Source organism: Saccopteryx bilineata, chromosome 1 (assembly GCF_036850765.1).
Source record: "Saccopteryx bilineata isolate mSacBil1 chromosome 1, mSacBil1_pri_phased_curated, whole genome shotgun sequence".
Classification (NCBI taxonomy): Eukaryota; Metazoa; Chordata; class Mammalia; order Chiroptera; family Emballonuridae; genus Saccopteryx; species Saccopteryx bilineata.
This window is the reverse complement of record NC_089490.1, coordinates 179,939,758-179,964,840: the sequence shown is the minus strand read 5'-3', so window position 1 is coordinate 179,964,840 and position 25,083 is coordinate 179,939,758. Positions and strand designations below refer to the sequence as shown.

Sequence of the window (25,083 nt, the reverse complement as noted above, 5' to 3'; positions counted from 1 at the left end):
AGAAAAAAATTCTCAAGGCAGCCAGAAAAAAGAAGAACACAATATATAAAGTAAGGCCTATTAGATTATCATTGGATTTCTCAGCAGAAACTCTACAAGCTAGAAGAGAGTGGATCCCACTATTTAAAGTTCTGAAAGAGAGGAACTTCCAGCCAAAAATACTATATCCATCAAAGCTATCCTTCAAATATAAAGGAGAAATAAAAACATTCACAGATACAGAAAAGATGAGAGAATATATCATCAGAAACCCCAATCCAGGAAATACTAAAGGGGGTTTTCCAAACAGATACAAAGAACAAAACAAAACAAAACCACAAGTAAAACTCCACCAAGAATACAATAAAACCAAATTTAAACTTTGATAACAAAAAAAAAAAAGGGAGGAGAGGACAGAGATTAATACTAGTAAAGGATGATAGAGTGCAGAAGCACTCATAAGATAGTGTACTATAATGAACATGATAGGTACCCTTTTCATTACTTAATGGTAACCACCCCTGAAAAAACCACAACTGAAGCACATGACTTAAAAAAGGTATCAACAGAGGAAAGAAGTATGGATTACAACCAAACAAAAACAAATGATAGGAAAACAAAAGAGAAGAATCAAACAAGATACAAAACTAACAGAAAGCAATCTATAAAATGGCAATAAGGAACTCACAAGTGTCAATAATTACACTAAATGTAAACGGATTAAACTCACCAATAAAAAGGCACAGAGGAGCAGAATGGATTAAAAAAGAAAATCCAACTGTATGCTGCCTACAAGAAACACATCTAAGCAACAAGGATAAAAACAAATTCAAAGTGAAAGGCTGTAAAACAATACTCCAAGCAAATAACATCCAAAAAAAAACCAGGTGTAGCAATACTCATATCTAATAATGGTGACTACAAGACAGCAAAAGTACTCAGAGACAAAAATGGTTATTTCATAATGATTAAGGGGACACTGAATCAAGAAGACATACCAATTCTTAATATATATGCACCAAACCAAGGAGCACCAAAATATATAGGACAGCTACTGATTGACCTAAAAACAAAAACTGAAAAAAATACAATTATACTTGGAGACCTCAATACACTGCTGATGGCTCTAGATCGTTCATCCAAACAGAAAATCAATAAAGATATATTGACCTTAAACAAATCACTAGAGCAATTAGATATGATAGACATCTATAGGACATTTCATCCCAAAGCCACAGAATATAGATTTTTCTCTAGTATACATGGAACATTCTCAAGAATTGACCATATGTTGGGCCACAAAAATAACATCAGCAAATTTAGAAAAATTGAAATTGTACCAAGCATATTTTCTGATCATAAAGCCTTAAAACTAGAATTCAACTGCAAAAAAGAGGGAAAAAAAACCCCACAAAAATGTGGAGACTAAAAAACATACTTTTAAAAAATGAATTGGTCAAAGAAGAAATAAGCACAGAGATCAAAATATATATACAGACTAATGAAAATGATAATACGACATATCAGAATCTCTGGGATGCAGCAAAAGCAGTAATAAGAGGGAAGTTCATATCACTTCAGGCCTATATGAACAAACAAGAGAGAGCCCAAGTAAACCACTTAACTTTATACCTTAAGGAACTAGAAAAAAAAGAACAAAGACAACCCAAAACCAGCCGAAGAAAGGAAATAATAAAAATCAGAGCAGAAATAAATGAAATAGAGAACAGAAAAACTATAGAAAAAATTAATAAAACAAGGAGCTGTTCTTTGAAAAAATGAACAAAATTGACAAACCCTTGGCAAGACTCACCAAGGAAAAAAGAGAAAGGACTCATATAAACAAAATCCAAAATGAAAGAGGAAAAATCACCACAGACATCATAGATATACAAAGAATTATTGTAGAATACCATGAAAAACTATATGCCACTGAATTCAACAATCTAGAAGAAATGGATAAATTCCCTAAACAGATGAATTAGCCGGGAGGAAATAGAAAAAACTATTAAAAAACCTCCCCAAAAATAAAAGTCCAAGCCGACGGTTATACTAGTGAATTCTATCAAACACTCAAAGGAAACTTGGTTCCTATTCTACTCAAAGTTTTCCAAAAAATTGAAGAAGAAGCAATACTTCCAAACACATTTTATGAGGCCAGCATAACCCTCATACCAAAACCTGGCAAGGACAGCACAAAAAAGAGAAAACTACAGACCAATATCTCTAATGAATACAGATGCTAAAACACTAAACAAAATACTAGCAAATCAAATACAACAACATATTAAAAAATAATACATCATGATCAAGTGGGATTCATCCCAGAATCTCAAGGATGGTTCAACATATGTAAAACGATTAACATAATACACCATATCAACAAAACAAAGAACAAAAACCACATGATCTTATCAATAGATGCAGAAAAGGCATTCGATAAAATACAACACAATTTTATGTTTAAGACACTCAACAAAATGGGTATAGAAGGAAAATATCTCAACATGATAAAGGCCATATATGATAAACCATTAGCTAACATCATATTAAATGGCATAAAACTGAGGACTTTCCCCCTTCAATCAGGAACAAAACAGGGTTATCCACTCTCTACACTCTTACTTAACGTGGTGCTAGAAGTTCTAGCCTGAGCAATCAGACAAGATAAAGAAATAAAAGGCATCCATATCGGAAAAGAAGAAGTAAAGGTTTCACTTTTTGCAGATGATATGATCCTATACATCGAAAACCCCAAAGACTCCACAAAAAGATTACTAGAAACAATAAACCAATACAGTAAGGTCGCAGGATACAAAATTAATATACAAAAGTCCATAGCCTTTCTATATGCCAACAATGAAACATTAGAAAACAAACTCAAAAAAATAATTCCCTTCACGATTGCAACAAAAACAATAAAACACCTAGGAATAAACATAACAAAGAATGTAAAGGACCTATATAACGAAAACTACAAAGCATTGTTAAGGGAAATTGAAAAAGATACAATGAAATGAAAAAAATATTCCTTGTTCTTGGATAGGAAGAATAAATATCATATAATCAAAATGGCCATATTACCCAAAGCAATATACAAATTTAATGCAATTCCCATCAAAATTCAATGACATTTTTTAAAGAAATGGAACAAAAAATCATCAGATTTATATGGAACTATAAAAAACTCCAAATAGCCAAAGCAATCCTAAGGAAAAAGAATGAAGCTGGGGGCATTACAATACCTGACTTCAAATTATATTATAGAGCCACGACAATCAAAACAGCATGGTATTGGCAGAAAAATAGACACTCAGACCAATGGAACAGAATAGAAAGTCCAGAAATAAAACCACATATATATGGTCAAATAATTTTCAATAAAGGGGCCAACAACACACAATGGAGAAAAGAAAGCCTCTTCAACAAATGGTGCTGGGAAAACTGGAAAGCCACATGCAAAAGAATGAAACTCGACTACAGTTCGTCCCCTTGTACTAAAATTAATTCAAAATGGGTCAAAGACCTAAATATAAGACCTGAAACAATAAAGTACATAGAAGAAAACATAGGTACTAAACTCAAGGACCTTGGTTTTAAAGAGCATTTTATGAATTTGACTCCAAAGGCAAGAGAAGTGAAGGCAAAGATAAATGAATGGGACTACATCAGACTAAAAAGCTTTTGCTCAGCAAGAGAAACTGACAACAAAACAAACAGACAGCCAACTAATTGGGAGATGATATTTTCAAACAACAGCTCAGATAAGGGCCTAATATCCAAAATATACAAAGAACTCATAAAACCCAACAACAAACAAACAAACTAGCCAATAAAAAATGGGATGAGGACATAAACAGACACTACTCCTAGGAAGAAATACAAATGGCCAACAGATATATAAAAAGATGCTCATCTTCATTAGTTATTAGAGAAATGTAAATCAAAACTACAATGAGATACCACCTCACACCTGTTAGATTAGCTATTATCAACAAGACAGGTAATAGCAAGTGTTGGAGAGGCTGTGGAGAAAAAGGAACCCTCATTCACTGTTGGTGGGGATGTAAAGTAGTACAACCATTATGGAGGAAAGTATGGTGGTTCCTCAAAAAACTGAAAATAGAACTACCTTATGACCCAGCAATCCCTCTACTGGGTATATACCCCCAAAACTCAGAGACATTGATATGTAAAGACACATGTAGCCCCATGTTCATTGCAGCATTGTTCACAGTGGCCAAGACATGGAAACAACCGAAAAGCCCTCCAATAGATGACTGGATAAAGAAGATGTGGCTCATATACACTATGGAATACTATTCAGCCATAAGAAATGATGACATCAGATCATTTACAACAAAATGGTGGGATCTTGATAACATTATACGGAGTGAAATAAGTAAATCAGAAAAAACTGAGAACTGCATGATTCCATACATAGGTGGGACATAAAAACGAGACTAAGAGACATAGACAAGAGTGGGGGGGGGGCACAAAGAAAACCAGATAGAGGGTGACAGAGGACAATTTGACTTTGGGTGATAGGTATGCAACATAATTGAATGACAAGATAACCTGAAGATGTTTTCTTTGAACATATGTACCCTGATTTATTGAATCCCATTAAAGTTAATAAAAAAAGAACAAAATGAAAATTATACAAATAGAACAGAAACTATAAAACAGAACAAATGGAAATTATACAAGTAAAAAACACAGTATCTGAAATTTTAAAAATTTGTTGGTTGTACTTAATAGCAGAATGGGATAAACTTGAAAATAAAGCAATGGAGCAATCTGACCTGAAGAACAAAGAGAAAATTATTAAAAAGAGAAATGCACAGAGCCTCAAGACCTCAAACAAAAGGTCTAACATATGTGTATTTGTAATCTCAGAAGCATAGAAAAGAATAAGTGAGGCAAAAAAGTATTTAAAAGTAAAGAAAAAGCAGCTCTAGAAAGATCCCTCTTAATATATGGAATAAGCTTAACTTTCTCATTAAAAATGTTATCTTCATATTATAGATAAAAGAGGTAACTATACCTCATATGTTAAAATACATTTAAAGAAGTAATAGCAAAGTAGCCTTAAGGTATTATAAATTTAGATAAGAGCATAATTGTACTCTGCTGAATATATGGCAAAACTGAATAATACCATATTCTAAAATAAAATGATCTTTCTTTTAAAATATGCTAAGATTCAAAACTCAAGATGAACTTACTAAATTCATTTTCTGGTATTAGAAGTATGCTGCAATATACAAAGAATCTGTATTTTTAATTCAATTAAGCAAATTGCCTAGAGTACATTAATTAATTTATAAATCTCAGACATTAATTTGTAAATTGCCCTTCCTGTAACCTCTCTTCTTTATGCTGGATGCTGATAGAGGCAATGAAAGTGGAAAAGACATAAGCATGACAATTAGATTCTACACAAGAAAAAAACATATAAAAATTCTTGTAAGATGAGTCCAGGAAATAGAGCATCTGCCAGCACTGAAATATTGTGTTCTTGTTTATGCATAATGTAACAGAACAGCCTTTGTATTATTTTTAACAGTTCAGTACTTTAAATAATCTATACTTCAAAGGAAAGTAAATAGTGCATAAGCTCAGACTGCTTTTTACCTCATGACTTGGTCCTTTTATAATAGACACTCTTAAGACCTAGAGGAGTCAATCTCTATGTAAACAATAACTTCCTCTGTTTCCAAATGTAGGAATCAAGACGAGTTCACAACATGAGAAGTTTCTAATTAGGCAATTGTTAAAAATCAAGTAGTATTTAAGTCTATTTATGGTAGAGCTAGAAATAATATTTAATCTCTTGAAAACATATCCATAATAATGGCTATTTCTACACAATTTAAATGAAGAACAAAAGAACTTTCCAAAGAATCTGAACAAAAGAGCTTTAAAAGGTAAAGGCTTGTCTCCTGTATTGATCAGATTTTTAAAGCAATACAGGAGACAATTCTTTTTTCATATACAAAAGAATTTCTAATGAATGATTTGTTTTGTTAAAGGAGGGATCGAAATAAATTGTAATTGATGTAATTATTCAAAACTACTCAATGATTTCTTTTACAATTAAGTCCATGTTCAATGTGGTATGTATCAACGAACATTTGTTAAAGGGTGTCATGAATGATAATGCTCCTTGTTACTCTAATTAAAAGAAAATTCAAAGCATCTCTTTCTTCCCTTTGCCTCAATTCTACTACTGAATGAGAAAAAGTTCTCAGCATAATCAGTAAAAAAGAATATGCATGTAAGCCATATCCTAGGAAGTCAATGTTTTTCCCCTTCACTGGGATAACTTACATGTAGGAGACAAGTACAGAGTAGGACAAACTCTGGTGGTACCTCTTTCTTAGGAAATACCCTTGACCTTGGAAGTCCAGAGAAACATCCAGGATAATGGAAGCTCTGGTGCTGGCAAGTACAACCTCAGAAGAACCACAGAAAACTATCAAAGAATGGGCTACTCTAATCTTTACTTAAGCCGAGAAGGTCAAGGAATCCTCTAAGCTCATATGGATCTTGCACCTGTCCATGGTAAGGAGTAAAATAAATTTAAGACTAAAGTTCCACATAACAATTATGATAGTATGTTTTCCTAGAATGTCTTTTGAAGTTCAGGGTCATAGTTCTATCCATTTAACATGACTGGTCATTGAGATTTTTAATACAAGAGACTGACATTTCTTTTTTCATTCTAAATTAGCTCCTTGGTTTAATTAAACTCAATTGAAGCTATAGATAATAGTTTCCTGAGAGTTTATCTTGAGTCAGGCAGTGCTCTATGTACTGGTTATGAACCATCTCATTGTTCCCACAATAGCCTTATAAGGTAGATCCTATTAATCATCCCTATTTTATGAATGAGAAAATTGAAGCTGACAAAAGTTTGGGAACTTGCTCAAAGTCAAGTTTCTAAGTGACAGAGATGAAATTCAAACTCAGTTCTGACTGGCTCCATAGTACAAGCTTTTAACCACTTGATCACTTTCCCTCTGTCCAAAACAAAGGCAGCTGGAAATAATGAGTACTAGTAAGGCTTCTCCATCCTCTCTACCAAAGAACTGCCATACACTTCATCAGTGGGCAATCTGAGATCTGCATTTTTATAGGAAAATGGTAAAGCCTGAAATGAAGTGAACAGCATATAAAAGAAAATTTAAAACAGAATTGCTAAGTAAGAAAGACATGGTGTCCTATTGCATACATAGGGCAGGGCTAGTATGCCCCAAAGCCGTAGAGTAAAAAGGTAAAAGCAGCAAGATTATTTAAAAAATAATCAAGACTATGATATTTTTGTCTGTTCAGTAGAATATCCTATCTTATCTGATTCAACCTTTTCCTTTCATATGAAAGACATTAGTTAATGACTTCAATTAACTACAGGATATAATAATAAGAAATGGGCAATCATAAATCCCACATTTCATTTTTTATACTTTAGCAGCTATATTTGCTTCACAACTTTCTGACACTAATAGATGCTGAAGAAGGCCACTTCAGCTCAAGAGGTCCTGAATTCATCAGCAGAAAATACCAGACACTGAACAAGACAACAGCAGATTTCCATAACCCTTTTTTAAGTGGGAACAGTCTTTTAAAATATGGCCAGGTCTGGGTAGAGATGGGTCAACAGGTAGCAAACTCAATCATTACAGGGCACCGAAGAAGGAAGTAGAGTAAACAAGTGAAACGCCCACATTCTTGACTTGTAACAACTGTTAGCAATGGGAAAAGCATTATAGAGGCAGGGGTAAAAGACAGAGAAGAAAGAGGATGATTGAGAAGCAATTTCGGAGAAGACTAGAGAGGTTGTAGAGTATGAATGGATGATTTTGATTTGGTCAAAGAATCACCTAGTCCTCTGGGATTGTATGACGCAGACACAGAAAAATTTGATGCTGGGAGGCAAAAATAAGCAAGCTCTCACCTTCTCATCTCTACTGAGTAAGAGGCATGATTGCCTATAAAGAGTAAAGTGACCATGATATGATATGATGCTTAAAGAGAGTGAAGTTACCGAGAGATGTTAAGGCGAACATAGCAAGATCACCCATAAGTATTGCAAGCCCAGCTGATACCCTACATTTACAAAAGAACCTGACATCATTTGAAGTTACTCTAGCAATGCTCCACAGTCCAAGCATTGAGGAGGGAGACACATACAACTAGATTAATCCCTTGTCAATAATATATGCACAGGTATGGAAGATCAAGAGTTAGTTTGGTGTATCCTGGAGTCCCAGCTGGACAGAGAAGGCACTAGAGCAAGCCGTCCTTCATATGACACTTCACTACCACTCCCCTAGGTCAGGCTCTCTGTACAGATGGGTTATTATGAGAGTATTATCAGGACTCTCCTACAGGCTTTCCCTAGTTTCTTCTTTCTACTAATTCAAGACAAATCCTCCTAAAACCTTAATTTACCCAGGTCAATCTCTACATTAAAACCTCCCCTAGCTCTCAGTTGCTTCTGTAACAAAGGCCAGTTGTTGTTGTTGTTAAATTTATTAGGGATGACACTGATTAATAAGATTATATAAGTTTGAAGTATACAGTTCTATAATGCACCATCTGTATATTAAGGCCAAACTCTTCAGTCAAACCCTGGAAGTCCATCATGGACCGTCTCCTCCCACGTCTTCAAACTCCCCTCCCCATTGCTCCATTACAGAAACCAGAAACATCAGGATCATTTCAGTTTATATTATCCCCTCTTGGACTATCTAATGCTAAATAGACTTTTAATTAAAATTTGGATTTGTTAAGATATTCACCTGATCTACCTGCACCACAAAACACATATCCTTTTAAATGAAGATTTTAATTAAGATTTTAAGCAATTAACCTGGTATCTGTAAAAATGACTTAGCCTAATTTCCCTAATGGGCTATGAAAGTATAAATTACTTCTACAGTTGCTTACATTTAATTTATAATTTAGAAGGCAAGGGGCTCATTAGTAGAAGTCTGTTGTGTAGGTGTTAATAAAATTTATTGCCAGATTTCAATCCTCAGAGAAAGGAAATGTTACTGATCACAACTTTCAGAAATCCATTCAGAATGACTCTCTTTTAAAGGGGATCATACCTAGAAATGTATGCATTTTTATGGGGGCAGGAGAAGTACAATGGAATGCATCCATGACAAGTTGTAAATAAAAGCATATATCACAAGACAAGACTCCCTAGAAAGTCCTTATCTAGTGAAATCTCCATCCTAATCCACTGCAGAAAGATCCTTCCCATCTCTAAGGACCCTTAACTCTTACCACACCAGCTGCATCTTACCTCTTAGTACAGATCATCTCAAAGCCTTACAATAATGTGTTGTTAAAACAAATTACAACATGTGATGGTTAATTCCATGTGTCAGCCATAGGCTGTCAGATATCTGGCTGAACATTATTTGTGGGTACATCTGTGAGGTGTTTTGGGCTGAGATTAACACTTGAACTGGTTGGACAAATAAAGCTGATACCCTATCCCCAACCCTGCCAATGTGTGTGGGCCTCATCCAATCCACTGAAGGCCTGAACAAAACAAAAGGAAGGAGAGGATGAATCCCCTGGCACGAGGTGGGACATCACTCTTCTCCTGCCCTCTGACTCCTGGTCTCAGGCCTTCACACTTGGACTGAATTATGCCATCAGCTTTCTGGGGTTTCCCTGTACAGTCAGCAGATTATGAGATTTCTAAGTCTCCATAATTACATGGATCAATTCCTTCAAATAACTTAAATTATGCATATTTTATATATAATATAAAATAAATATAATAATATATATTTATATGTATTAAAATGCATTATAATAACATTATAGTATAATTCATTATATACTTATAATAAATTTATTATATATTATTGGTGCTATAATATCATAAAATAGTCCCCTGATCTACCTGCACCACAAAACACATTATATAATATATAGTTTATTTATTTATTTATTTATTTTTGTATTTTTCCGAAGCTGGAAACGGGGAGAGACAGTCAGACAGACTCCCACATGCGCCCAACCGGAATCCACCCGGCACACCCACCAGGGGGCAACGCTCTGCCCACCAGGGGGCGATGCTCTGCCCCTCCGGGGCGTCGCTCTGTTGCGACCAGAGCCACTCCAGCACCTGGAGCAGAGGCCAAGGAGCCATCCCCAGTGCCAGGCCATCTTTGCTCCAATGGAGCCTCACTACGGGAGGGGAAGAGAGAGACAGAGAGGAAGGAGAGGGGGAGGGGTGGAGAAGCAGATGGGCGCTTCTCCTGTGTGCCCTGGCAGGGAATTGAACCCAGGACTTCTGCAGGTCAGGCCGACACTCTACCACTGAGCCAACTGGCCAGGGTCAATATATAATTTATTTTAATAAATTTTATATATTTTATATATAATGTACACTATAATTTATATATATAATCACTCTAGTCAATTCCTTACCATAATATATATGTACATATACATGCATATATAAACATATATTTTATTGATTCTATTTCTCTGGAGAGCCCTGACTAATACACTAGATTTTATGGATAAGGAATTGTGTTTAGAAAAGTTAATAGAGATAGTCAGTGGTGGAGTCAGAATGGAACCAAGGTTTTCTGACTCCAGTACTGTCTTTTTCCATGTTGTCTCAATAAAAGATTCTAAAGAGTAAGAAACGATAAGCAGGATGAGAGACACTAAGACACTCTCTAGGCCCAAAGCATGCCCTGCGCACCTGAGAGGGATCAGGGGCTCAGTCTATTGAGTATGGTGGTTAGTGCCCTACAGTGTGTCCCAGAGGACTCATGACCTTCGTGCCTTCCCCACAACTTGTATCACATTGCCTAGTCTCTCTTAGAGCTTAGCCATACTTGGGGAGGTGGGGGGGAAGGGTGAAGGATCACTACTGAGAGGTCTTCTGAGACTTCTAAGACAGCTGGGATTCTGTAAGCCCATAAGGAGATGTTATAAGCGTCCATAATAAGACAGATTTCTGCTTTCATTGTCATAAACATATGCATCTAACTAAAAACCTAATATGCAATTTAAATGTTTCTGCTTCCTTTTCTATCTTTGAGTGGAAGATAATCTTTATTCAAAATGTCATTTTCAATCAGTCCTCAGCCTTTTGCTATATCAGACAAAATAGTTTTCCTCCTCATCTCTGGAAGTCTTCTCTACTAACATTAATAACATATAACATGCATTGGGCAATTAGTATGAGTCAAGCATTGTTCTAAGCATTCATGTGTTAATTCATTATCCACACAAAAATGTTACTACGCTGACACTATTGCTGACACTCAGCAGTAGAGCTGAGATTCACCCCAAGCACTCTACCCTGTAGTCTGTCTATATTTTTCATCACTGTATGCAGCCTAATTTGAAGCTTCAAAGCAACAAACACTCTACCATGTAATATCAGTCATCTTTAGTTATAGAACCAAGAACTGGACAAATTACAGGTAAGTTATTCATTGAGACTGTAACTAGAGATACATCCCACAGATTCTAGGGCACATCCTCCCTATTACATATCCAAATATATTATCTGTTCACCTTTCCCAGGTAGGAAAAGGGGAAAGAAAGTAAATCTAGCAGTTGTGTGGGGGATGTGAAAATAAAGTCTGAGTGAGAATTCTACAGTGGGCCCTGAATGCCTAACAGCTTATCAAAGCAAAGCCACAGGCATACCCAGCACATGCTGGAACTAAGGTATAAAGACAGGAAGGGTCAGATACTCAGGAAAGACGACGGTTGGCAGGTGATCTAGACATATCCTGGAGACAGACACAAATGAGTGTTGGGGAAATCTGACATGCTTTCAGTGCATGTGGACAGATAGGTCCAGTCCATTTAAAGCAGTCAGAATAAGACAATCGTATACAGGCAGTACAATTATGTGACTGTCAAAGCTGGTGCACACTATGGAGGTCTGTTCATATGCATGGAAGTTAAACAATAAGAGTATGTTGGTTGATGGAGACAAAAAATACAAGATAAGCAATGAAATTCAGGCCATAATTTTCTAAAGGACCAATGATAAAATATATTGAGTAAATATACTTTACAATCAAATTTATATATATATATATATATATATATATATATATATATATAATGTGAAAACTGAAAAAAGTAAAAACCTTGACTATTTGTAACCCTTACCAGTAGGTTTTTGTTTTTGCTATGTATCTCATCAGTATAATTCAACAAAGTTATTGATCTTCTAGTGTATGAGGCTAAAGACATTAGAAATTACAAGAGACGCAAATACCATTAAATTAAAACCCTACAGGATACTAAAAATCCTGTTTTACTAATACAAGTAAATAACTGTAGCACCACAAAGGACATTAAGAAACAAGCCAGACCGATCAAGAAGACACTTAGTGGGAAGAGGTGACATACGAGATGTGCCTACAATCTTTCAGTTGGAACAATAAGCAACAGTGATGGTAGACAGAACTGGGGCGATGACCATGAGTATAAATAAAGTGACAGGTGTAAGAAACACTATTGGGCTCAGCCACTGCTGTGGTCAAATGTGAGGAGGAACGAAAGATGACACTGAGATTCTAGGAAACACCTTCTTCCTTAACAAAGTCTCTTAACTTCCGAAGCTGGCGTTAGCCGAGCCTCTTGAGAGAAACAGCCTCACACTGTTCCTGAGAACCACTTAACTTCAGCATCCTTTGCTGTCATCACCACTCAGACATCAGGAGAGAGGCTACTAGCCCTGAATACTTCGACTAAAGCAGATTAATAATTCTTCCCTTAAATCATACCCTTTGGGTTCTCCATTTTTACCTCCATAGCACAGGTGAGACAAAGCTAACACACTTAGAAAGGCTTTACTAAAGGCTAGGGGATTAATAAAAAGGAAATAACTCCCAAAGATGTAATGAATCAGAAACAAGATATAGTTTAGTCCTTCTCAGCCTGTGGAGTACAGTGGGAATCAAGCCTTCCAATTTCTCATGTCTTCCCAGATGGTAGATGCTGTTTTTAAGACCCATTGCACAGACACCCGTCCTAGGAGGCTCACAAATGTCCTCAAAGTCAGAACATGCGTGTGAACAAACACACACAGCCAGGTGCTCTCTCTTACAGCCTGTTTGGAATCTCAAGACCTTCTTTTTATCCAACTGATTGACATGAGACATGATCTTACTCTTTACCCTGTAATTCTCAACAGTGCAAATACAACCATGCCAACAAACAGCAAATACATCACATGGACACCTACTGAATGCATAAACACATCTACGGAAAGGACACATTCATAAAGATAGGAAAGTATTCAAAAGGAGCTGATTAATGAAGGTTGAAAATAAAAGAAAGTAAAAAATACTTGAAGGAAAATGAGTTTCATTTGGGAAATGTTAGATTTGAGGTACCAGGAGAACATCGAAGTAGAGATACAGACCAAGTAGAGAAATGTCTATGCTGGAGTCTGTAAGGGAGGTTGACCTTGGAGATATAAAAATAAGAAAGTTCAGGTTGTGAGAATGTATAAGAAGAAAGTATAGAAAGGAGGAAGTGGGAGGAAGACAGACCCCATGGAGCCGCCCTTACTGAGTGGAGTGGCAGGAGAGGAAAAGGGGGAGCTGGCAGGACAGCCAGAGACAGTGCAGGGTGACAGAGGCTGTGAAGGTGCTCCCAGGGAAGAGGAAGTGGACCACAGACCGACATGTTTTAGAGACAATGAGGGAGGTTATGAATGAGAAAAACCCACTGAATTTGAAATAAAAGAACATAGCTGCCTTTGAGAGGCAGAATTTAGGATAGTGATGGGAAAAGGTCAGGAAAGGGGGCTGAGAAGTGGTCACATGTCATTCTTCCAAGAGGACTGACAGTGCAGGGAAGGAGAGAAAAAAACAGGACTCGGTTAGCACAGGGACCTTGCCCGTGTGCTCAGCGCTGTGTCTCCAGCACCAAGACCAGTTCCTGGCACGTAATAAGTACTCGATAAATATTTGTCCATTGATTATTGTTTATTCAATGAATGCTGTTGTTTAATGAATTAGTGTGTGAATACAGGGCTGATATTTGAGGGATGTGAGAAAATAATCTTCTTATGGCATGTGGGTGATTCAGGTATGAATGCTGGAGTTATATCATTTTAAGACCTGGTTACAAGATAAGGCTATGAGTGCAAGTTCACATCATTGGACTTACTGCGGGTGGAAAATGAAGGACTTGCCTAGAGGTTGAAGTTAGTCTTTTTGACAGTAACCTGAGAAAAGGAGAATCTTTCAAGCCAGACACTAGGCTGGAAGGGGGCATAACCTGAGTGTCTGCAGAGTAGAAATCCCCCTCCACCTTGACCATGAAAGCATCCAGATATATACTGAGAGAAGCTCTTGAGCAGTGGGTTGTTAGGAAGGGGCTCTCCACAATGGGGCAGTGGAGAGCAAGGGATTAAGAAATCCAAGCCAGTGCCCACAAGGTTGTGAAAATCCTCTGGGACAAGAAACCACCTATCTCAGGTTGTTACTGGTAAATTCTTTTCATCTGCCCTACATTTAAAGTCTTTGGAAAGCTTCTATCTGGTTGTAAATATATAAAAGGGTCAGCCAGCCCTGGGGGCCAGGAGGATGGGCAGCACTGTGGCATGAGCAGTAATGAGAGCAAATAAGTGATGTGGAGAAATTGCTAAGACACCTAGAAGGTTCAAGGGTGTGTTTTAGTAGATGACATGGTATTCACATACAGGAAATCCGGAAAATAATTTTATTTTCCCATTTTTTTTTATTCTGACAAAGGAGAACTTAGCAGATATGAGGTCTATAGAGAGAAAACTGGCAGAGAGCAACAGAAAGGTACAGTTATAAGAATTACTATAATGTAATTAAACAAAGCCCTGGAAGAAAGCAGAGGCCATGAGATCTAAGCACAGATAGGGAGGTTCATTTTTACAGAGTGGTATAAAACAATTGAGAGAGTTAATGTTCATTGCAGTATTATTTACAATAGCCAAAATATAGAAGTACCATAGGTGTCCATCAATAGATGACTGGATAATAAAGATGTGGTATAAATATAAATAAAGGAGTATTATGGAACAATAAAGAAGAATGAAATAATGCCATTTGTGACATGTATGGACCTAGAGAATATTATGCTGATTAAAATAAGTCAGAGAAAGACACATACCTTATGGTTTCACTTATATGTGGAATCTAAACCAAATAAATGAACAAACAGAACAAAAAAAACAAGCAAAAACAAATTCATAGAAATAGACACCAATGGGTGGTTGCCAGAGGAGAAGTGGATAGGGAGTGGGTGAAAAGTTGAACAGGTAGTCAATAATTCTGTGATAAGTTTGCATGGTGACAGATGATTACTAAAATTAGTAGGCTGATCACACTGAAAAGTTTAAAAACATTGAGTCACTATATTATACACCTAAAATTAATATAATTACTATAATTAATTTTTTTAAAGAAAAGCATATGGAAGACACTCCATTGCAGCTTACCTAGAAGTTCGGGGACAGAGTTGGCTAGAGGGCTTATAGAACAAAGTTCACATCATTGCTGTGGAGAGGCCACCAGAGAGCCCAGTGAATGAGAGGGTTTCTGCAATTTTGAGGCCCTAGGTCACTGGAATTTCCAGAAATTCTAATCAGCACAACTCAATACTATCCACAGCAATACTTGCAACCTGAAAAGGTTTTTTTGCATTAAAGATGCATTCCTACACCTGATCCAGGTTCAGCTCACCATAATGGATCCACCCCATACAAGTCATAATAATGCATAAACTCACATCTCAAGGCAGAATCGTATCACTGTTTTAGAAATAGCTTTAAAGATGGGTTCTAATTAAAGGAATCACGATTGACCCACCCTGCTTATTTTCCTTCAAATGGAGCCAGGTTGCACTGTTTTATATCAAGACCCTTAAGGTCTTCCAGATGGTCCACCCTCTCACCTATTATGACTTTATTTTTAGAAATATGTGGCAGAAACCGTCAACATTCCCTGGCGTCCATGTGCTCCTCTCCATTTCTCAGCTACCTTTGCAGTACACCTGAGGCCCTGTGGCTGAGCTCTAACCAGAGGGACATTGGTGGACCTGATCAAGTTACTCCCAGGCCTGGCCCTATCATGAATGAAGGAAGACCAGCCAACCTGCACCGTATTAGACTCTGCTTGGTGATAAACAATCTTCCATTATGTTACTCACTGACATTTGCAGATCTTAATGACATCTGCAGATCTGTCTGTTTTGGCAGCAAGCATTCATTGATTTTCACGCCTTCTTATAATAATCTAGCAACTTAAAGAGCTGCCAATTGTGCCAGAGAAAAGGATGAAGGTTATTATTACCCATAGATTCAAAGGATTTAAAAAAATAGAAAAATAGAAACAGTCATGAAGCTCATATTTATAATATAGTCGCATCTCACTTACCTACAGGTTATGATTTGAGACATAACTTTAAACAGTTAAAGCCTGCCCCCCACCCCCACCCATCCCAGAACCAGGAAATAAGCCATTGAGGTCTTAAAACAACCCAGCTGGGAGCAAATTAAGATTTAGAGCTTCACTTACTAACTAGCCTCTAGGGCTCTATTTATTTACTCAAGCTTTCTAGGAAATTGGAGTCAATAGGCAAGGGTGCATGCTCCCTTCAGCAGCACATATACAATAAGCAGGAGTACAAGAAGGGTGCACATCACAACATCCTGAGAGTGAAGAAGGGATGAGAACTCTAAAAGGCAGACTTTACCAGAAAGCAGGGTAAAGTCCCGTCTTATAAAGGATGATTGAGCCTCACTACTCTTCATGGTCCTGAAGAGCATCACCAGAGGAGCTTGGCCCTCAGCAGATAAAAATGACTTGATGTCCTCAATGAGCTTTTTTTTTTTTTTTTTTTTTTTCTAAACAGGGTAAGACAATGTGTAGGAAGTCTCTGGAAATGGTTACTCCGAACAGTTTCGATGCTCAAAGGCATACACTAGTTTGTTTGTAAAACTAATTTGTGAGGGCCACCTTATTTCCCCAGGATGCCACATAATGATGAAACATTGCCATTAGCCTTTTGTTTGAGAATGGTGGTCCCCCACAATTTGGGCGCATATATCCGGCATGAGGGAAGCCAGGATTCCACAAGCAAAAAGAAGATCCAAATATCGTGTGAAGTAGAAAGGACCCTAGAGGTCATTCGGCCCAAGCCCCTAGCAGAAAGGCTAGGTGACCAGAGGGCGCCCCTAGCAGAAAGGCTAGGTGACCAGAGGGTTGCCCTTCATCTCACTGTATTGGAGGAACTAGAGCTCATGTTCCCTGCTATCAAACGGGGTTACAACCACTACATCACAATTCTCTTCCCTGGATAGATACAACAGTTTCATCCCTCCTGGGGCCTTCCTTTGATACACCAGCCTGATGCACTCACCTGCAGAAAGCAGTGTCCAACGGGGGCGTGCTCCAAAAGGGTGGCATTGTACACTTGCTTCCAGAAGATGGGCTCATTGTCATTCACGTCGTCCACGGTGATGCTCACCAGGCAGGTGGCTGACAGCGGGGGCTCTCCGAGGTCTTGGGCCACCACTCTCAGCTCTACGGCCTCCTGAACTTCTCGGTCTAGACTCCGGATGGTGCTGATCAGGCCGCTTTCGGGATCGATGGTAAAGGATGGTGCGCACTCCTCCCTGAGCCACGGAGCCTCTTGGCTGAAGCGCACGGGGAGGTGGACCAGCTTGTAGCGCAGCTTGGCGTGGTTGGTGCCAGTCTCGTCCGCGTCGGAGGCGCTGACCCACACAACTGCGGTCCCAGGGGCTGCAGCCTCGGATACTGAGGCCCAGTAATGCTCCTGGCTGAAGACAGGCGACTGGTCGTTGAGGTCGGCGATCCGGAGCAGCAGAGTCTCCTCCGTGCTCAGCGGTGGAGACCCCGCATCTGTGGCCACCAGTCGCAAAACATACAGGTCGCGGCTCTCCCTGTCCAGGGGCCCCTCGACGCAGAGGAAAAATACCCCCGGGGAGCCGCCAGTCTTCAGCGCGAAGGCTCCCTCCGCGCCCTCCAAGGTCAGAGAGATGGTTCTGTCCCCTGGGCTCATATCAAGCTCTCCAGCTGCCTCGTCTCCCTTCTCCGGATCACCGTCGGCGTCGGAAACCGAGACTCGAGCCACGTAGTCGCCGGGTGCGGCACCCTCAGAGACTCGCGCTGCGCCCCCTTCGGTGAGGAAGAGCAGGTGGATGGCGGGCGGGTTGTCATTCACGTCCAGCACGGCTATGGACAGCCGCACGCTGGCGACCTCGGGCTCGGCACCTCCGTCGCGGGCCTCGACTACCAGTTGGTGCCAGGGCTGAAACTCGCGATCCAGCGGCCGCTGCACGCGCACCACACCGCTCAGCTCCTCCACCGCGAAGTAGGCCGTGTCTCCCAGGGGCCCGCCTCCACCACCCGCCCCGGGCGCCTGCCGGGAGCGGATGCTGTAGCGCACCTGGCCGTTGGGCCCCAAGTCGCGGTCAGTGGCACGCACCTGACAGACATCTGCACCTGGCCGGGCATCCTCGCGCACGGCTGCGCGGTACTCATCTTGCTCAAAGATAGGGGGGTTGTCGTTCTCATCCAGCACACGCAGCTCCACGTGCAAGTGGCCTGTGCGCCGCGGGCGGCCACCGTCCCACGCTTCGATCTGCAGCTTATGCGCCGCCGCCGCCTCTCGGTCCAAGCGGCGCAGCAGCACCAGGTCTAGGGGCTCCAGGGTCGATGAGGACGACGATGACCCAGGAGATCCATAGCGCAACTGGAAGAAGGGTCCTGCGGGGTCCTCGGAAAGGTCGAACGGTTGCATCAGGGTGTAACCCTGTGTACTGAACAGCCCCGAGTCTGGGTCGTGAGCACCCGGCAGGCGGAAAGCCGTGCCTGGAGGGCTGAGCTCGGAGACGTCCAGGCGCAGGTACTCTTGGGGGAAGTGCGGGGAGTGGTCGTTGACATCGTTGACGTGGATCTCCACCTGCACCACCGCGCCCAGCAGGGTGGCGGCCACGAAGCTGTAGTGGTCCCGCCGCTCACGGTCCAGACGCCTCGCCGTACGGATGATGCCAGTGTCCGGATGCACGTGAAAGTCGTCCAGCAGCGGGGAGTCACCTGAATCCTCGGAGAGAAAGAAGCCGGCCCCCTCCTGTTGCTGTGCAGCCGGCAACCCGGCGCGAATGTCGCCGACTAGAGTGTCCGGAGGAAGTCCCTCGTCCACGGAAAGGCTGAGGTTGAACACCTGGGCAGATGAGCCCGAGGCCGCCCACAGCCACGCGTGCATGAAGAGCCCGAGCAGGAAGCGCGGCGCCCTGGAGCCGCCACCGCCGCCTGGCCGCCGGCGGGGTGACCCTCTCCTCCCGGTGGGAGCCCCTTGCTGCTGACGCCCTTCGCCCAGCCTCCGCGCAGAAGGGCTCATTGCTCCGCCAGCTCCTTGGGAAGACTCCCGGGTAACTGCCAGCTTGTTGCGGGATGACAGAAAAATCCAGAAGCCTCTTCGGTGTCTGAGTCAAAGAAGAAAAGACTTTGGCGAACAAACCCACTGACGCAGGAGTTCCCGATACACATCTGCAACTGGTGAAAAGGTCGTCCGCCTGCCTCTGCCTCTGCGGCCACCTCTTCAGCCCAGGATTTCTTTATAAGAGTCTCTTGTTTTCTTTCCTTTCCTGTTCCTTGTTCTGCTCGGCTGGTTGTTTTCCTCTGGTAAAGTCAGGTGCATTCTTTCTTTTGCCCAAAAGGATGAAATTATTTAAAGCGCGCACACACAAGGAGTGGATGGGGTCGGGCCGGAGGTGGGGGTGGAGTAAGGGAGGCAGGCCGACAGTGAGGGCGCCGGGCGGAGCGAGGGTGCGGGGAAGAGAGGGAGGCAACCGCGGCCCGGGCTGCTGCGCGGGTGGCTGCCGGGGGTGGCTGCGCCCCGCTGCCTGGCGGGTGCGGAGGATCGCTCCGCACAAGCTGCGAGTGATCCCGCGGCACCTCCCCTCGCGTCTCCTCCCAGTCGTGTGACGCGGCGCACGCGAGGGCAAATTCCAACCTGCGAGTCACTGCTATGCAGCAGGGCGCGTTCCGGGCTGGGCCAGGGACCGAGGAGACGGGGGCAAATGAGAAAGGGCCCGGAAGATTTGGGTGGTCAGGCGGTTGGGGCGTGCGCAGGCGAGCATCTGCCCTGGCTTGGCGTGCAAAGTGGCGAAGGTGGGTGAGGTGAGGGGAGCAGCTTCCCTGCGCCCTCCCTCTCCATCCCCCTGACTGTCCCTTCCGCCAGCCAGACGCTTGGCTCAGGCAGAGCAGAGAGGGCGGGGGTTACAATCACTTCGGGGAGCCAAACTTGTTCTCTCCATTTGGCTAGGGAGACTCGTCCCCAGCGGAAGGACAGATGGAGTCAAAAGCCGATGCACAGCTGCAGCCAGGATAACTGCAAAGTGGGGACGGTGGAACTTGAAAAAAACCTTCGAGAAACCCCGAGAACGCTGACACACATGGTGTAAACCACGCTTTATTATGCCGCGTTACTACACAGCGACACGTGAGCGCCTTGTCACTCCCCTCTGCCACCAGAAATGACAATGGATTTGGCTTGCGAACTCTTTTTATACATTCAGCGCCATCGCGACACTTCCAGGATGTTTTAAGATGCTGATTTATGGGTTGAAAGATGGGGTGGCTGAGGCCCGACCACCTCCCTGCGCTGGCTCCACCGTCGTCTCTGAGTATGGAAGTCGGCAGGCAGAGCCACTAAAGATGCCACTTTCAAAACAGCTTGTGACTGAGCCCAAGAAAACTGGCAATAAATTTCCATAGTCGCAAGTTTCCCGTCAATTGTCCATAATAATTGGTAGAGATTGATAAATGGCCTGTAATAAAGAATGCCGGAGGAAGAACTCCGTGCCCTCTTAAGAATGGCTGGCCGTATATTAGCAAATGGTTTCTACAATTTTGCATTTAGACTGAAGGGAAGAATTAATTTTCTGGATACTGCAACTCTCCTTTAGGGAGGACCAGAACCCCTTGCTGCCAACAGTAAGATGCCTTTTTAATACACAGTGGAGTTTATGGGTAATTGCTAATCTACACCCACAACATCATCTCTACCCCTCACTTAATAATAATAAAAGAATTTATTTTATAGCAGTTATGTTGTATGTAAATAGGGACATTATTCACATAAATTCAGCTTCCTTTCACTAGTGGAGTCTCCTTACCATGAAGGAGATTTGTTGAGTCTTTAGTCTTCTTTTATCTTAACCTTCTCAAACTCACCTTAACTAGTTCCCCTGCCTCCATTCTTGCTGCTTTATAAGTAACTCTCAACCAAGCATTTCGATTGATGTTTGTAAACGTGCCAATATATTTCCATTATACTTGGATTATAATTCAGACTCCTTTTAATAGTACCATATTCTACATAACATGGCCCTACCCACCTTTCTGACTTCATCTCCTCCCACCGCTCTGGATCCAGCGCACTGCCTTCTCTCTGCTCTTGGTACCTGTTATGGACAGCAAGAACTTGACTTTGCTGGCACCCTGATCCCTGGCTTCCAACCTCCAGAGTTGTGGGAAATCAATTTTTGTTGTTTATAAGCCACCCAGTCTATAGTACTTTGTTACAGCAGCTTGAATGGACTAAGATAATATTAGTTTGAATTGTTAGAACCTTTCTGTGCTGGGGGGGGGGGTACTTCTGCTTTGCAAATATTGAGCTCTTTCTCTTCTAGGTCACAACTGAAATGCTTTGAGACCTTCCTTGACCACTGTAGCTCAAGTAGCTGCTGCACCATAAACTCTGCATCTTCATATTATATTTCATTCACAGCACCTATCAGTACCTTAAATTAGCTTCTTTTATTCACTTGTATTAGATTACTGTGATCTCAACTTTCTTTACACACTTTAAACACTATTTTATCCCAGCACCTAGAATGGCATGTAGTACATAATGGGTGTCTATTCACTAAATGTGTTGGAGACTGGATGGATGGTTGGTTGAATTGATGGGTGGATGAAGGATAACTCTGTTAAAGGAGGGTTTGAAGCCATAACTCAGACTTAATTGCCCATGAGATCCTTTACTGTGATGAATTGTATCTGCACAATTTACTCATTTTAATCATTCTCTGTGGCTTCATGAACTTATTTTTTGAACTTCTTCAACTCATTTTGCACACAGCATTGTTATCAAATATTTACTTAAGTCTAAAAATAAAGGAAAAGCAGCTAGTGTTTTTGCATCTTTCACTGACACATTCTCTGTAAACAGTGGTTTAGTTCAGAAACAAATGGAAAGTCAGGAACTTCAAGCATCTATTTTTCCATTAGCTTCTAGGCTTTATACTTTGAACACATATAATTCAATGTCTCCAAACCCCTTATTGACTGTCCTGAGCATCATTCTAGAATAGATAATTCCATTTTGTTGAGTAAAAGAAATAAGAGCATTTCTTAAATATGCAAAAAATAATTTTCGATAGCACAGGAGCCAACAGCCTGCAAGAAATAGGTGAAGGTCTGACCCTCTTGAGAAAAGCATCGTACCATAACTGGCAAGAGTTTAGGCTCTGAAGCGGGCACCTTTGGTTCTGTTCTATAATTTTGGGCAAGTTATTTCAACATTGTTAAGCCTCAGTTTTCTTCTCTCTAAATTAAGTATTATAATATCTAATTTACAGGAATGTTTGAGCTCTAAATAAGACAGCGTATGTGAACTAGCATATAGCAGGCACTTAGTAAATGTACTGCTCACAAAAATTAGGGGATATTTTATAGCTTCATATTCATTTTTTAATATCCCTTAATTTTTGTGAGCAGTATATTATTTATCTTGCCCTCTGTTTCTGTCATAAAATATTTTGGGGGTGAAGTGTTTTGGGATCCTCAGAAATATCAAATTCTGATTTCTTAACCCTCCTAAATGTGTGGAAAGAGAAGATGTAAAATTCCCAATATCATGAAAGACACTATAATGGGTAAAAGGTACCAGAGTAGATCTTCCTCTAGTGTGACATGATGTAAGTAGTACAGAAAGACCGTTGTCAAAACGTTTTCTCCCAGACTATACATAGTCCTCAGACTTTGTAATGGTTAGTTTAAATAGTCTAAACAGTTGCTAAGTGCTCAAAGCAGTGTTCAAAGCATCTCGTATAAACTTTTTAGGAAAGTAATTATAATTATTACCCCTATCTTACAGATGAAGATATTGCAAGTAACTTGACCACAGTCACATAGGTGGAAGTGGTGAAACTCGAATCCAAACCCATACAGTTTTCTTCCAGTGTCCACAGCCTTTTGAGCTCTTTGCCGGTCATTTCTCATCTCTGTGACTTTCTGCTTAAAGCAGATTGTTTGGTTTCTGAATTCTCATTGAAATCAATACAGTGAGATAGCAACAGTTTTGAAAAGAACTGAGAGAACAACAGAAAAAAGAACTTTGGGCAGCAGGTTTGTGTGAATGATGGGATGGCACAGGAGAACAACACCCACAGAAAATCCCCCACAGACACTGAGGGACGTCTATGCTCAGTGTTGAGGGAATCAAAAGGTGTATGAGGATTTTCGACTGCATGGGAGTTGGAGCCCCAACCCTCTCCCCCCCCCCCCCCGCCACGTGTTCACGGGTCAACTGGAATTATTTCCTCTGATTCTTTGGGAAGGTGAAGAAAACCTTTATACAAACATTTCATCGTATGGTTAGAGACAACTATAATAGCTTATCATTAAGTAGATTTAGATATGCTATATCAAATCATACTGTTCAAATCTAGTAAAAGCTGAAATGTAAGAGTTATATATACTAATATTCCCACTGTATTTGAAGATGATCTTATAAGTAGGTCTGAGACAGAAGCCTAGCTAAAGTAATTCCTGACCGATTTCCCCCAAATCACCTTCTCTTTCCTAAATTGCTTATTCTCCATCCCAGTAAATTGTGAGGTAGACCAACTTCTCCCCACTCCCTCCACCAGACTCCAGATGGCCAACAAAGGCCAATCAAAGCTGCTCAAACACATAGCCTTTTAGATTTGGTTTCTCTGTAATTGGTGCGCGCGCGCGCGCGCACACACACACACACACACACACAATCTTATTTTCCCCCGAAAGCCTTTCTTTAGATGAAATAATCCCAGCTCCTTATTTCCCCAACCCTTTAATCATTTTGTTTCTCTTCTCTGAACTCTTTCCAATTTCCCTATAGAGTGTTTAAGATGTGGAAACCAAAACCACACACTATTTTCTAGCAGGGTCTATGCATTGCCAAACCTAGAGAGGCTGACTTACTTCTTCAGTCAGAAATCAAAGCCAGGTTCAACAGGTTCTTAACAAGTATATGTCAGAACAGGTGTGACACCCCCAAATCCAATAAAGCAACGTCTTCTGGGTAGATAATTATTCAGTGTGCAAAGGCCATTCACTTGCTTTCATTTAGAGAGATTTTTAGAATATCCATGTATTTATATAAGACAGCATGAAGAATATAGCTAGCAAAGAAAAAGATAAGTAGCATTTAATCCTGCCCATATTTTTCTAAGTGTAATTGCTCTCTGTGTGAAATAAAGGAAGCTGATCTGTTTCCTGGGACAAAGCAAAGTTCACTGAAATACATACATATAATATATGTTATAATAATTTCAGGCAAGCGAAAGCAAAGGAAATACCCAGAACCCCGCCAATCCCACAAATATTTGGTGAGAAAAACACCTGGATTCTCCCCAAGCCACAGCTGTTCAGTTGGAAAATGCCTGGATCCCATTGAATCAAGGCAGTCGGGGAAAAGAACCACATCCGGCCCAGAGTGTCTCCGCACTACGACAGGCACACATGAATCCTATTTGATCAAGACACAGTTATTTTGGAAATAAATGGATCCTGCTGGATGCGAGCACAGTTCACGATTAGCACACACAGATGGGGATGTACTGGGTATAGTTTCTATCTCTGAGAAACTCCTTTAATACACAGACATTTGGGGAGAAAACTTAGGCCACTGATTTTTAGCCATGTCAGTATCAGGTTTGTTTTTCTCATGGAACTTAAACGTGGGTCTGGCAGCGCCATTCCTTGATTAGGTTTCCTGAATCACACGGGATCTGATGGCTTTGCCCTGATT

The 25,083-nt window shown here is 40.9% G+C and overlaps 1 protein-coding gene across 1 annotated transcript in view; it reads right to left on the bottom strand.

The window, feature by feature from the left end:
• Positions 1 to 19,569, bottom strand: part of DCHS2 (dachsous cadherin-related 2) — a 121,745-nt gene extending 102,176 nt beyond the window's left edge. Inside the window, exon 1 of the mRNA XM_066254126.1 lies at positions 17,398 to 19,569. Within this exon, the coding sequence (XP_066110223.1) occupies positions 17,398 to 19,401 (2,004 nt within the window). The 5' untranslated portion in view covers positions 19,402 to 19,569. The remainder of the gene's footprint in view (positions 1 to 17,397) is intronic.
• Positions 19,570 to 25,083: the final 5,514 nt, after the last annotated feature.